Below are 15,723 nucleotides of genomic sequence, written 5' to 3'. Positions count from 1 at the left end.
ATGTTACATGAATTTCTGCCTTTTCCATAAACAATTTTGAAATCTAGCCCCTGATGGAAATAAAATAATTATTTTCTTTATCTCTTCATATACTAAGACTTGTGCCAAAAGGTAACAGAAGATAATGCAACTGAAGTGTACCCGCACAAATAAAAACAAATACATAAGTGAGATAGCAGAGATAGCACAGGAGTAGGAACAGAGGAAGGATCTGATCTCACATCTGCTACTATCTAGCTATTTGATCACAGACAAGTTACTTAACCTCTTTGGACCTTAATTTTTCTCATTGTGAAATGAAGATACTATTCTTAAGTTGAAAGGATCACTTCCAAAACTGTTCTAAAGATTACTTTCTAAGATGTCAACAGATAAATTTTGGGGGTGGAAGGTCAGGGAATAAAAGACAAAAAGGTTTAATAAGTTTTAGACACACTGTATACGAATAAAAAAGTGATGCTCTCAACATAGACTTATGGCCAAGATGCACAGTGTGGTTGGCAGGCCCGAAGATACCTTCCAATGTTCTCTAACTTTGACACTCATGCTCCTTTATAATCCCTTCCCCTTAACTGTGGGCTGACTTTATCGCCTTACTTATAATGAACAGAATATGGCAAAAGTGGTGAGATACTACTCCTGAGATTAGATTATAAAAAAACCATGGCTCCCACCTGAGGTGTCTGCTTTAGCTGCCATGCTGTGAGACAGCCCTGCAGAAAGGCCCCCGTAAGTAAGATGGGAAGCAGATATTTGGAGGCCTGTCAATAGCCATGTGAGTGGAAGTAAATCTTCCCCAAGTCAAGTCTTCAGATGAGATGGCAAAGTCTGGAAGACAACTTGACTGCAGTCTTGCGAGAAACCCTGAGCCAAAACCACCCAGTTAAATTGCTCCCAAATTTCTAATTCCTAAACTAGGTGACAGGAAATGTTTGGTTTTGGCTGTTAAGTTTTAGTGTAATTTGTTACATAGAAATAGATAACTAATATACCCCAAATGCCTGGATTTTCTCTTTCCAGTTTGTAAGCCACAACAAGATACAGAAGTCTACACTAACAAGCTTAAGAGAAGAAAGAAAGCTTACCACTTTAACTGGACTTGTTAAGAACTAAGCTTTTCCTGGTCTTACTTAAAATACATAGGCTAGGCATGACTGTGAATTTTAGCAGGTAAGAGACTCTGTCTTGTTAACAAACACAGTCCAGTCAACATCTAGACTCTGGACAATGAGAGTAATTATTTCACCCTGAGATGACTAAAAAAGGAGATTGGTAGAAAAGTTTAATGATCCCTTTCTTTATTGTGTAACTAAAGCACCTCTACCATGAAAGAGTCCCAAAATCAAATCAATAGGAGAAAATACTGCATAATTATTATCCATTTACAGATGTTCAATGCACATTACACGTTAAAGATTCTAAAAGGTTTGTCAGTAAAAAGAGCTCTTTATTTAACACAGCATTTCTCCAACAACTGAGGACTAAACCTTTTTTTCTTATAAACACTCCTAAATTTTGTGTAAAGTGAATCTTAGAGAATCTCTAAAGACTTTTTCTTTCCTTTCCTTTTCTTTCTTTTTTTTAAGTAGGCTCCATGCTGGGCCCCAGTGCAGGACTTGAACTACTGACCCTGAGATCAAGATCTGAGCTGAGATCTAGAGTTGGATACTTAATCGACTGAGCCACCCAGGTGTCCCTAAAGCCTTTATTTTCTAAATAAAATGTTCTAGGATTATATGCTATTTAAAAAGCTTCTGACATCTTACCTTTCCAAGTTGCTGTAGAAATTTCAAGTGTCTCTCTTCAAATTGTGTAGGGTCTCGGTCTTCAAAAGCACCAGAAAACCCTAGGGCACCTATTCTCATATTTGGTAACATGTCATTTTCTGTTAATAGTTCATAATCTGGAGAAATAAAGTATATTGCTACCATAAGCTGGCAAATTACATTTTTTGAGTTAAAATGATATATATTCAAGCTAACCAAAATAATCAGAATGAGTCAGAAATACTACATACAAATTGACAGAGGACAACTCTAATAGTTTAAGCTATATTAATGACAGTCTTTTTTTATTACCCATAACCTAACAGACTTTTAAAAAAGACTTTTGCAAAGGATAAATAATTTCCAATATAGACAGTTTGGTATTTATAATATTATTTTGACTTTTTTGATGAGAATGGCAAGTAGTATTGGAATAGGAAATACCTATGGGTCAGACATATAAATTTTATATTTACATTTTATAATGTATAATGTTTATAATGTACATTCAGCTATATATTTTACAGGACTGGATAAACAAAAGCAAACCTACTTCATGTTTAGAAAACCACTCAATTATAAAGTATACGAGCCGTTTAAAAATTGATTTTAAAAAGTCAAATAAGCCAAACAGACTCCTGGAGTACAGTATTCATTAATTGGTAATTAATTAGTTAATTAATTAGTAAACTAAAATGGGTTTTTTGAGGAAGAACTCTCCATTAAAAATGGGGAGACTGTTTTAACAAAGAGGAGTAGAATATGTATAAAATAGGAAAAGTCATACGAACATAAGAAACTAAGAAGATCTAAAAGACACTATACTGTATACCTGAAACTAAAAGAACACTGTATGTTAACTAACTGAAATTAAAATAAAAACTTGAAGAAAAAAGACATCAAGGAATTTCCTGCAAGAGATTACAAAATTAGTAAAGATTTGTTAAATACAATAAAGATAGAAAGATAGCTGGAATTTCAGTAACACTATTCCATCAATACGTACCTGGAGTAAACAAACTATTAAGATCTCTTATGATGGCTCGGAAAGAAGGTCTGAAATCTGGTTCATAATCCATACAATTATTAATAAGATTTGCTAATTCTGTCCACTTTGGTGCAGGAAGCTGGTGCCTATCTTCATAAAACTGTAGCTTCTATAATTAAAGAACCAGATAAGAATAAATTGTAGAATGTGATATCAAGCTTCTTCTTTAATGACAGGGTAGAAAGATACCAAGTCACATGAATGAAAATCAAGGATCACAGAGTAATTCTTACGTCACAGTTAATACAAACTTACTCTTTGAGAATCCAAAGCACTCAGAGGTTTATCTCCTCCACTGCAGATTTCCCACAAAGTGGTACCAAAACTCCATTTGTCTGTTGCCAAATTTAGATTTTTAGGATTTTCAATGCATTCAGGTGGTACCCATGGTATTCTCTCCTGAAGAACTTTTAAATGACAGGAACAAAGTATGGTAAAATAGTTCCCACAAGTAAATAATTCTTTTATATGCAGATAATTTTCAAACTCATTTGAATAATCAGGTCTTTTTTGTTTGGGGTTGTGTGTTATGTGCCTCTACAAGCAGGTGTATACACTTAGGAGCTGGAAGGGACCTTGGAGAGCACTGAATTTAATATCTCAGATTAAATAATGATAAAACTGAGACCCATAAAGACTAAATAATTTGCCCAAAGTCACAAAATTTGTTAGTAGCACGGAGAGAATTAGGATCTTACACAACAGATCCTGGACCAACTAAACTTCCTTCCATTAAGTCACCATGTCTCAACTCGTGTCCTACTCTCTCTACCCCAAATTTTTTCCATAAAATTTGTCCTAAACTGCCTTTGGATTTTTTTTTTTTTAATTTCTTTACAATGCCTAAGTAGTAAAGGTAATGCTAACATCATTCTGAGCTGTTCTAATGACTAAACAGCAGTAGCAATTCTAACTTGTACATGAGAAAAGAAGGACCAACAGACAGATGAATGACTGAATTATACCAAGATACTATGAATACAGAACTGATACAGGTAGTTTCTACTAAGATCAGGGAATTTCCCCATAAAGTTGCTACGGTCTTTGACCCCATCAGAAAAACGCTATTCAAGGAAGGAGGGAGCAATTTTAAATTCACCTTCCGGTAGTCTGGCATGGATGCATAGATAAAGCAAATAAAATAATATACAAGAATGAAGGATAATCTGTTGTATCTTTTCATATATTTTGCCAAAGCAATATGAATATTTTTGCTGTATAATTAAGAGATTAAAGAGTACAGGTTCCTTTCTCTTTAACAACATGAATAAATTTTCTCCTTCTTCATTTCCACTCCAAAGAGTAAAATTTTCCTGAATATATGTTTTAAGATCCTACAACATTTTCTGCTGTATTATCTGTCTTCACCGTCAGATAAGCTATCAAGTTTCAATACTGTTGGTTCAATAGGATACATCAATGCATAGAAGTTTATCAATTTAGAGTCCATGTCTAGAACATGCAATTAGAGAAATTAACTAAGATAATGAGATATAATTATACCATTATTAGTACCAAAAAAACTTTCAACTATGTGACTGAACTTTTTACTTTACTAGTGTTAAATAGAAGGCTAACAAACACAAAAGAAAGATGTTTTCCAAGTTTTAGAATTCAGAATTAGCTGGATAATTAAATAAGATCTCAAATTTTTACTTAGTGACTGAAGAAAGAAAAATTTACATAATTTACTTGTGGCTCAAAGAATGTATTAGAAAACGTCACATTAAAAAACAGATAAAATCTGAACTTCCATTCAAGTAGGGATTAAAACTGTTTTAAAAAATCATCTTGCAGTCCATAATAACATGCTTATAAGAAAGAAGAAATGGAGAGAGACTAGGATGTAACTATAACTTAATTTGGATTGCTAAAAATGGTGGCTAAGTTTTCTGATTAATCAAGAACATGTCAATAACAGAGCTTGAGAAAAAAATCAACAACATGCTTTTTGTACTACTCTCCAAGTAAAGATGTGGGATCACTAGTTGTTGTACACCTGAAACTAATGTAATGTTGTGGGTCAACCACATTCAAATTAAAAAAAGTTAAAAAATAAAAAGTTAAATGTGTTTCCTGTAGAACTTACTGTCCTTTGGCAAAACTGTAATACTAATGCCAGGATCACTAAGTTTGATGAAAGGAGGATTTCCTGTCTTCCTGTCTTCTTCTCTGATAAGCAGAATATTTTTGGCACACACATTCCCATGAACAAGTGCTTTTTCTTCCTATTAAAGTTAAATGCACAGACATTCAAATATCAATCTACAAATATTTGAAAACTTGTCCCAACATGGATTCAAAGAAAAAAATAGGACAGTATTAATTAGTAAACATTTCTTTGGAAGCATGCTTTGAAATAAAGGTTTACAGCAGTGCTGTGCTTTCTGTTTTACTTTTCAAATGACACAACAGTCTACACCCATAATGAAAAGAATATATTAAAACTACTCAGTGCCACTTCACTTTCTAAACCTGAGATTTTAAACAGTATGCCTTTCTAAAAAGTAAGTAAATATTGTTTCTGTTCAGCGGCCAAACACAGGTGCACTCTGAGGAGTCTGACCACCATTCTGCTTCTATGGCAACACCGCTTTCTCACAGGATATAATGTCCAATTGCCCACAAATACCCTAAGAAGGCATTTTCTGTGGGGATTTTCTGCAATCCATAACTAGCACAACAGGTTTCTGCATATTTTTCTGCATATTTTAAATTCTCTAAACCCAAGTGACACAAATTGTTCATCAGCAATGTTAAGAGATTGATAAAATGACAATACTCTTCCAAAAACATGATTTTATATAAATAAATATATGCTTAAAATAATCTCTTATCTATTTTAAATGACTCAGCATTTATTTAATATATTTCTTGGTCCTGAGTCAAGAACCTTTGTACATTGCTTCATAAGACAGAACAGTAAGTTTTGATAGACTATTATTACTTACTAGAAAATGCATGGCCCATGCCAACTGTTTAGCCACTTCAAGTTTCCATAATATATTTATAGAATTTTTATTCTTTTTCAGATATGTATCTAATGATCCAAATTTTACAAACTCTTGAACCAGAATATCTGCATTAAAATATAAACATAAAAGGCTCAAGTACACTTATGATAAAAATATATATAATTTTAAAATTTAGAAATATACAATTATATGTGGGTATTACAGGTAAAGAGATTAAATTATGCAAAATTCATTAAAGAAAGCTTAACAACTATATACCATTGTATTTTGGGGTTTAATTTATTCACAACAGCAAGATGGCGAAATCTAAACAATTACATATATACAATATTATATACAATTACATATATAATTATCTATAACATATAATATGTTATATACTGTCATTATTATGTTACTATATATTTTTATATTTACATATATATATTACTCCAGCATACCTCTACGTAGTAGTACTAAGTTATAGCTGCTTTTTTTAAAACAAATGAAAATTTCTCACCAATGAAACTACGGTAGTTTCCCCTGCTTATCCGTGGTTTTGCTCTCCACGGTTTCAGCTACTCGTAGTCAACAGGTTCAGAAGTAGATGATCCTCTTTCCAACTTACTCTTAGAAGGTAATAACCTAATGCTGTGTCATATTGCCCAACCATGTCCTTCACCTCATTTCATCTCAGCACACAGGCATTTTATCATCTCACATCATTACAAGACCAAGAAGTGTGAGTATAGTACAAATACGATATTTTGAGAGAGAGAAACCACATCAACTTTTATTACAGTAGACTTCTATAACTGTTCTATTTTATTATTACTTATTGTTGTCATCTCTTAATTGTGCCTAATGTAAAAACTCAGCTTTATCACAGGTATATATGTATAGGAAAAAACTTAGTGTATATAAGGTTGGGTACTATCCTCAGCTTCAGGCATCCATTGGGGGTCTTAGAAGAATATGCTGCAGGCGCCTGGGTGGCTCAATGGGTTAAAGCCTCTGCCTTCTGCTCAAGTCATGATCCCGGGGTCCTGGGATCAAGCCCCACATCGGGCTCTCTGCTCGGCACGGAGTCTGCTTCCCTTCCTCTCTCTCTGCCTGCCTCTCTGGCTACTTGTGATCTCTGTCTGTCTAATAAATAAATAAAATCTTTAAAAAAAAAAAGAACAATATGCTGCAGACAAAGAGGACTACTTTATTTAGACACCAAAACTTCCTGAGATTCTTCTTCTACACATAAAAATTTACAACAATGTCTATTTTTGCAGGCATTAAGGAGAATTTGTTTGAACTCTATTCATCCTTTTAATTTATGCTGCCAAAAAGCAAAAATTAGTTTTGTACTGCTTTATCTTTAGAAGTGTATTTTAAATACACTATTAAGATATGTTTTGCTTCTAAAAAGTCCTCACTGCCTTTTAAAACAGATAAAAATCCCCAGCCCTGTTAGTACTGACCAAGTTTCTGAGAGCCAAGACTGTTTCTACATTAAGACATGTTATTTAATAATTAAACTGGGGGTAGGGTTTATTTATAGTCATCTAGTACTAATTTGTAATGCAATAAGCTCAGGTTCTCAATTTCAAATCTAAATTGATTGAGATTATTTTACTGTTTCTAATGCTTAATAAACAGTAAGTTATATAAATGAGAAAAAAAGATTCAGGTTTTTTAATTATAAAAATGGAAATTAAAATAAAAAAACAAAAAATTTCAAGCAAAAAGTTTAACCACGGCATCACAATATATCTTTAAAGAAATTCTGACAGACTTTCACATTGTAATCCATGTTAATTCCTGGCCCAGTAAGTTAAGTGCCTATACGTCACCATGCCTATGTTTCACATTTGTTTTTTTGTTTGTTTTTTAATTAATTTATTTTTTTATTTCCAGTGTTATAGAATTCATTGTTTATGTACCACACCCAGTGCTCCATGCAATACGTGTCCTCCGTAATACCCACCACCAGACTCACATTTGTTTTAAAATGAATGATCTTGGGGCACCTGGGTTGCTCAGTCATTTAAGCATCTGCTTTGGTCTCCAGTCATGACCTCAGAGTCAAGGGATCAAGTCCTGCACCAGGCTCCCCACCCAGCGGGGAGTCTGCTTCTCCTTCTCCCTTTGCCCCTCATCCTGCTTATGTGCTCTTTCTCTCTATCATATAAATAGATAAAATCTTTAAAAAAAAATGAACTAAAGTGCACGATCTTGGGGCACGGGGTGGCTCAGCTGGTCAAGCCTCTGACTCGATTTTAGCTCAGGTCATGACCTCAGGGTTGTATGATTGAGCCCTGTGTTGAGCCCAGAGTTGGGCTCTGTGCTAGGCGTGGAGCCTGTTTGGGATTGCCTGTCCCTTTCTCCCTTGGCCCCTCCTTCCCCCAGATAAAAATAAAAATAAAAATAAAAAGCATGATCTTACCTCAAATTGTGATTTTCCTTGGTCTAATATTAAAATTACTTCTCACTTGGTATGTAACAACTTTGTTGTTAGTGACAAAAGTTAGTAACTTTGGACCTTATTGGGTAACTAAAACAAATTTAATGAATGCTTTGCTGCCCAAGGTTAATTTAGAGAACAATCCATATACTAATAATTAAGAACTGACCACAGATAAATTTATGGCAAGTGTCAAAAAAAGAAAGAAAAGAAAAAAAAACCATAAATATCTAAGAGTTACAATGAACAAAAGCTTAATAAAACTTTTTTATGTATGTGGCATTTAAGATCTATTTTACAGATACAACTGATTGTTGTAAGTCTCATTATTTTATGTATCATAAAAGAAAAACATAATTGAATTATGACATGCCACCGACTATATCACACTTCCCAATTTTAGGTATTTTTAAATGTGAAAAAAGTACATCACAGAATCAATGAAATAAACCTAAAAGCAAGCATAAGAAGTGGAATTACTTGTTCTAAAACACTGTTTTCAAACTTTTAAAAAAATTTTTTTTTCTTCCTTTAAATGGAAAATTATAAGAAATATCAATCAATAAAAAAAATAAATACAGAACTACTCTAGCTGGGAATAAGTCAGCAGAAGTCTCCATGACTATTGGTTAAATTTACTTTCACTTCATCAACCCCGAGAAAACTGAAATATCTCCACAGAACAGATTTGAAAATCACTGCTTTTGAAATGATTATCAGTTTTCAAAGATATATGAAGAAATATTGCATAAATATGGATGCACATTTAATCTACATTATGGTGCTCGCTTCAGCAGCACATATAATAATCTACATTATGAAGGAAAATGGAGAATTACATAAACAATTTTCTGAATATAAAGTTCATGAGTTTTTACAAACAGTCTAAATTTAGACATAGAATATACTGAATATCCAATCATTTTAGTCAGTTCCATTAAAAATTCAGTCTATCATTTATTTTTATGTTTTTTTCAATAATTCCAAAGAAACTTGTACTGAAATAGCCAGTTATTCCAGTGATACCAAACCAGCCATAATTCATATTGCTATGGTTACCAGGGAAGGTTGTAAGACATTTGTTTACTCTAATACTCTACTATTTGGGCATTTTAACATAAGGTGTGTTATCTGCCTACTGCATTTTAATTTCACTAAATGGTTTCCTTTTTTAGAAGACATAACTGAACAGCTTTTGATTTCAACAATATTTAACTCCTCTTAAATTATGGTTTATAGTGATACTTAGTTATGATCCTGAAATTAAATTTTCTCTATAAACAAAAATAGATGCTCTGAGAAGGCATAACATTACCATAAGGAAGTCTGTAGTTTTACTTACTCTCCTCCCCACAGACACACACTCCATAATTTAAAACTAGATGCTTGTGAGAAAGCTGGCTCATCATGCTTGCTGCTTCAAAGAAAGACTAAGGAAAAGAAAAACACGAAAAGTGCAAAAGAATTATTTTGTCTATAAATATTCAAAGGTCAGAAAGATACTGTCTGCTGTATGAGAAATGCACTCTCTCCTATTCCCAGCAGGACTACAGATAAGGCTGTGTTGGTTCCCGTATATGGACCTCCGACTGCTATCAATCTCCATGCTAGAGTTCATTCTGAGGAAACCCCCGAGTAAGCCTGGAATAAGAAATAGCAAAGAGAGAGCATGCAGTAGTGGCACAGGGCCACATAAATGCTGCGAGATCAACAGCCTTGGACCCCCAGCACCTGGGAGAGAGCACAGAGGCAGACACCAGAGACAGTGATAAGGGGCTCAAGTATATGGATGAGAGCTTCAAATAAATTCCCAAGGGATTAAGAATGTTCTCTGTGCAGATAAAATATGACAATTATGTCAGGAGACCAGCATGGTATGACTATCACTCTAACTCAACCAACCTTTGACTAGAACTTCTGGGACAGTTGAGGAAGATCGAAATCACCAACACTGTGGTATTCTGGATTAGAAAAACACTCACTCAGATGTTTCATGTCACCTTCCACTAATATCATTTAAGACATTTTAAGTGTCCTAAGTGTTTGTATGTCATGTTTTTGATGCCCTGCTATGTTAAGGATCCTGGCAACTAACGACTGGCTTTCTGCTGGCTAGCATCTCTGGATGATGTCCAGAGCCATCAATATTTCACCTAGAGTGTCTCTTAGTACAGTGCCTGTCAAAAATTTTAAAAAATAAGCTGTGAAGGAAATCTGTGGGACCCATAAAACATTGGAGAGCCAAGTTTGAAAGCTCCTGCCTTAATAAATGCAGAGATGTACTAATACCCATAATACAATGTTAAGAGTAATTAATTTGGAAATAAGTTATTATCAAAAAAATTCTAGGGAAGCCTTGGTGGCTCAGTCAATTAAGCTTCTGCCTTCGGCTCAGGTCATGATCCCAGGGTCCTGGGACTGAGTCTCACATGGCATGGGGCTCCCTGCTCAGTGGGGAGCCTGCTTCTCCCTCTGCCTGCTGCTCCCCCACTTGTGCTCACTCATTCTCTGACAAATAAATATAATCTTAAAAAAAAATTCTATAATTTCCTATAGCCTCCCCCAGAAAGCATCCTCAGAAAGGTCCTTAAAATAATATAATTTCAAAAATTACAGGGGCGCCTGGGTGGCTCAGTGGGTTAAAGCCTCTGCCTTCAGCTCAGGTCATGATCCCGGGGTCCTGGGATCGAGCCCCAAGTCGGGCTCTCTGATCTGCAAGAAGCCTGCTTCCTCCCCTCTCTCTCTGTCTGCCTCTCTGCCTACTTGTGATCTCTTTCTCTCTGTCAACTAAATAAAATCTTTAAAAAAAAAATTACAGTTTTGAAGAGATCCATGCATGAATGTGTTCTGTCAATATGAGAGTGTATGTTTAAATATCAGAAACTACATAAGCTACACAAAGAATATACATACCTCGGAATAGTTTCTGTGAGCTTTATCCAGAACTTTTAAAAGAACTTCTGTTTCATGCAGTTGACCATAATCTCCTACTTCTCTCCTTATACCTTTAAAAATTTTTGTAAAAGTGCCTTGGCCAAGGCTTTCATTCTTCAAAAGAAAAAAGGGGAAAAAAAAAAGAATGAAGAAAGATGTAGGAATTAGGAAACATGTTTAATGACAAGAGCTTTTAAAAATCCATGAGCAAATACTAATTGTATTCTGTAATAAAAGACAGAACAGAAGGATTAATGAATAAAGTACATTTTGGTTCTACCATGTTCTTAAACCTCCTGAAATTAGCTATAATTATCACTTTATTTTCACAGTGGCAGTGTTTACCTACACTTACATACGAATACTTCTGTCTGCCTCTCGTAACTGAGAAGGCAGTACAGTATGGTCTATGGAGGCAGAAGGTGGATTGTTCCTCATCACCACTTCCTAGCTGTGTGACCTCGAACAGGCTAATGTATCTCTCTGGGCTGCAGCTATCCTGGTCTCCTCCTCTGAGGAATGGGAAGAATCGTTTTTCCATAGTGTTATTATGAACAATAAATGAAAGAACACATGAAAGCACTGAGTACAGTCCATGACATATAGTAAATGCTCGATAAGGGTTGGTCATTACTACTATTACTAGAACTTCTTGCACGTCCTTACAAAACAATTGTTGAAAGCCTGAGCGCTAAAATAGGGCCGCCCCTGTACAAACTGAAGCTCTACTGTTACTAGTTTTGTGACATTAGGTCATGTAGCAACTCTTTGTTTGCTGTTACACACACGGGGATCCCTATCTTTATAATTCTGTATAATTCTATCTACTGTTTCTTTACGGGACTCAGACATGAGTTGGTCTTTCTCATTTTCCCTCTCCTTGTCCCTGAAGCTCTCTTTCATAATTCCCATTTCTTCCTCCCTATCTGCTGTTAACTGAATAATTTTCAGGTCTATTTTGTAATTCACTAATTCTCCCTTCAGTCATGAGTAATCTGCTTTCTAACTTGTCTGTTTTGTTTTAATGTCAATGAGCATATTTTTTCATTTCTATACTTTCCTTTCTCCAAATCATTCTGGTCTTTTTGATAATGTCTTGATTCTTTTCCATGTTTTTAACTCCATTTGTTTCTTTAAACATGTACATGTATTTTATTATGTCAATCTGAAAAGTCTGTTATATGAAGTTATTGGAAGTTATTTTGATGTTTGTTGGTCTGCTGACTCTTGCTTAATCCTTAGTTATTTCCGTGTATGTTTTAAAATTTTTGACTAAACACTCGTGTTTAGAGTAGTTTATTTGAGGGGATCCTGGATGGCAAAGGTCAAGAGTAAGTTCGTTCAAAAAGATTTTGTATTTGCTTCTTCCAAGCATCACAGGATACTACTAGGAGAATACTTCTTTTTATTTTAATTTATTGGTTTAGGGTTTCTCAGATTATGCAGATGGTATAAAGAAATCTAAACTGAAAAGCTTATGGTTACAAATTCTCAGAAGACACTTTTTTCCTAAGAGCCCAGCTAAAGCAGACAACGCTCCTTTTTTCTTTTTCTAGTGGGTGAATTTTTCATAATCCATGAGGATGTATTTACTTGAGGGTCCTGGCTTTATTCAGAGATGGTCTCACTTTTAACTCCTGGTCTTATGTAGGTCTTAAGGCTTGGTGCTTCTCTGTGTTGCTTTTAGATCTTAATTCCCTTGATTAGTGAAACTAATCCCCACCCCCTAACATGTTCTGCAGCCCAAACATCAGCTCTAAGTATACTCTGTCTTCAGTTCCTTAACTATTTTTAATCCCTTGCATTTCCCTTACTTTCTTGAGAACCTGAGAATTAAGACACAGGTCTTCTGTAGACGAAGCTTTTTAATTTTTAAATTAAGATTCACAAAGGAATATTTTTAAATTCTTAAAAAGAGAATAAAATTCCTTTCTTAAAATAATTAGTTTAGCTAATTTCTAACTCAAGTTTGGTATCACATTTGCACAAGAAATAAAAATATTTAAACTGCAATAAATTTTTGAATTTAACGGAAATAATTCCAAATGTCCCATGAATGTAATATGGGATAGGAAGTTAAAAAAACAGTTGTTTTAAAAGGACAAAAAGATAATAATTAGCACCTAATGACTTACAAACATCAAATCTTCATTTCTGATTTTGTGAAACACCATTTGGTTCACATTATTATGCCTCTGTAATGTTGGTGATATGGGAACATCAGAAATGCCACTGGTTCTGAAGACTAGAAGGTTTGATTTATCTGTTACCAAAACAAACAAACAAACAAACAAACACCAGAAGAAAAGAAGCAATGAAAAAAATGTATATAATCAAAATACATTGAGGATATAAACTGCTCCAAAGAAGAAAATAAAATGTGTTCTATATATAAAAAACACTTAACAACTTGTTAATTTTTTTAATAAACAGATATTTATTTTAGGAATTTACTCACTGAACTTTGATATATTTTAAGGAGTTATTTCAAACTTTCAAAATTATAATGATTCCCTCAACTAATACAATTTTTCATGAATAATTTAATAATAATTTTTAATAAATCTGTTACTTCAAGGATTTCCAATCTTACCATCTTTATTTTAAAAGCATAGAAATTAAAATTCTAAAAGAGTATGAAGGTTTTACTTAGAAAAACATAGGAGCATCTGGTAGTGAAGTCTTTCACAGTTCAGTAAGTAGGGTGATGGATTTTATACCATGCAGTACCATTTCTTAAATGCCATTTCAGAATTATAGCATTTCGGGTCATGTCTAGACAACCTAAATCAAACTGAACAATCCTATCTGAGGATGCTCATACAGGACAATGAGACAAAATTCTGTTTTTCAAGCAGCTTCTTTTCTATTTCCTTTGAAAGCAATACTGAAGATGCCTCCTATCATACACACAATCCATGACAAGTATTTTAAAACTAACAAGAAAATTATTTTACCTTTCAACTTTGGGGGACAACATTTAGTAAACTGGAAAATTATACTGTCTGAGCGAACAGTTTCCATCTGGTAGCAATTCAAAAGATCTTTAAGGTTACTGAAGTTCTTCTTGGTCCCACTGAGGTTGTATTCTCCATTCTCATTCTTTGTAATCAAACAGTGCTTATATTCAATGGCATTTTCTCGCTATATAAGTTTAATTATAAAAGAAACAGAAGGCAAAATTACCATGGTCAAAACAGTAATTATTGTGACAAAAATGTTATCACAAAAACAGCCAACAGAACATTTAGACATTTGAACTCTGAATCTTAATGTAGTACTGGTCTAGGTGATAGGAGTGCCTGGTCCTCAAAAAGGAATCTGATGATAATCACGTACCCCTCCAATAAATGGCTTAACGGTCGATTTTCTCAAAAAGCAAGTAAGAAAGCAAAGGTAATTAACAATAATAATACTATCCTTAACAGTTTTTGGTCATTTACAAGATAAAATCTAAAACTATTTTACATCATAAGGCCTTCCATGAGCGGGCTTCTGATGCCATCTCCAACTTCCCCATCTACCAGTGCCGACATACAACCTATGCTCTAGCTACACTAAGTGAATTCAAAAATTTCAAGCAAATGCCATGCTTTTTCATGCCGTGATAAATGTACATGCTATCTCTTTACCTATGAATATACATCCTCTCCTTCTGAGTGGACTTTTAGACATTTCTTAACAGCCAGTTCAAGTATCTTCTTTTCTGTGCAGTCCTCCTTAACGACCCTCACCGCCCCTCACAAGCAGAGGTGATGACCCATTCATTGTGCCACTACTGTATCTACACAGCTACCTCTCATATGGTGATTTTAATATTCTTCAGCTTTTCAATGTCTGTTTTATGTACTATACAATGAACTTCCTCATCTATTTTTTTAGTTTCTTACCAGCATATTCAACCTCCATGGGCCCATTTATTAAAAAAAAAAAAAAAAGGACAAAATACCTTAAGTCCTCTTTACCCTAAAAGTATTTGCTGGGGTGGGGCACCTGGGTCGCTCAGTCAGTTAAGCGTCTGCCTTCCACTCAAGTTATGATCTCAGGTTCCTGGGATCAAAACCCACACCAAGCTCCCTGCTCAACAGGGAGTCTGCTTCTCCCTTTCATTCTGTCCCTCCCCATGTGCGCTCTCTCTCTCTCTTTCTGTTCCAAATAAATAAATAAATAAAATCTTTAAAAAAAAAGCACTTTAAGTGTAACCCTTTGTTATTGTCTATATTAAACAATTACAGTGATCAATTTAATACTTTTTAGGTATATCTTTCTACTTTTTCCAAAAGATATATTTCTTAAAGCAAGATTATATCATACACTCTCTAATATAACAGTCCTCATATTAGGCTAAGCAAATACAGTAAACATAAAAAAATACATTTTGAATTGATAATTGAATATAATGGACTGTTATATTAAAAGATGCAATGAAATTAGGGTAGATTGTTAGTATTATACGATGCTAAACACATTGTATCCCACCTTTTGTATTTGTGGACAATTAATCTATTCTATATGCTAAATATGAATGCATTTTCTAAAAGTTAAAATAACTTAATAACCAAATCC

At 34.1% G+C, this 15,723-nt stretch overlaps 1 protein-coding gene across 1 annotated transcript in view; it reads right to left on the bottom strand.

Annotated features, from left to right (window-relative positions):
- The window catches only part of JAK2 (Janus kinase 2), a 127,595-nt gene that overhangs the window by 19,668 nt on the left and 92,204 nt on the right, over positions 1-15,723 (bottom strand). Inside the window, exons 11-19 of the mRNA XM_044265992.1 lie at positions 14,115-14,301; positions 13,293-13,420; positions 11,137-11,271; positions 9,566-9,653; positions 5,766-5,893; positions 4,904-5,042; positions 3,070-3,221; positions 2,773-2,923; positions 1,767-1,903 (exon numbers count right to left, since the gene is read on the bottom strand). Coding sequence (XP_044121927.1) covers positions 1,767-1,903; positions 2,773-2,923; positions 3,070-3,221; positions 4,904-5,042; positions 5,766-5,893; positions 9,566-9,653; positions 11,137-11,271; positions 13,293-13,420; positions 14,115-14,301 — 1,245 coding nt within the window. The remainder of the gene's footprint in view (positions 1-1,766; positions 1,904-2,772; positions 2,924-3,069; positions 3,222-4,903; positions 5,043-5,765; positions 5,894-9,565; positions 9,654-11,136; positions 11,272-13,292; positions 13,421-14,114; positions 14,302-15,723) is intronic.

Source organism: Neovison vison, chromosome 9 (genome assembly GCF_020171115.1).
Source record: "Neovison vison isolate M4711 chromosome 9, ASM_NN_V1, whole genome shotgun sequence".
Taxonomy (NCBI): domain Eukaryota; kingdom Metazoa; phylum Chordata; class Mammalia; order Carnivora; family Mustelidae; genus Neogale; species Neogale vison.
Note: the sequence above shows the minus strand (reverse complement) of the source record. Positions and strands in the feature narration are given on the sequence as shown.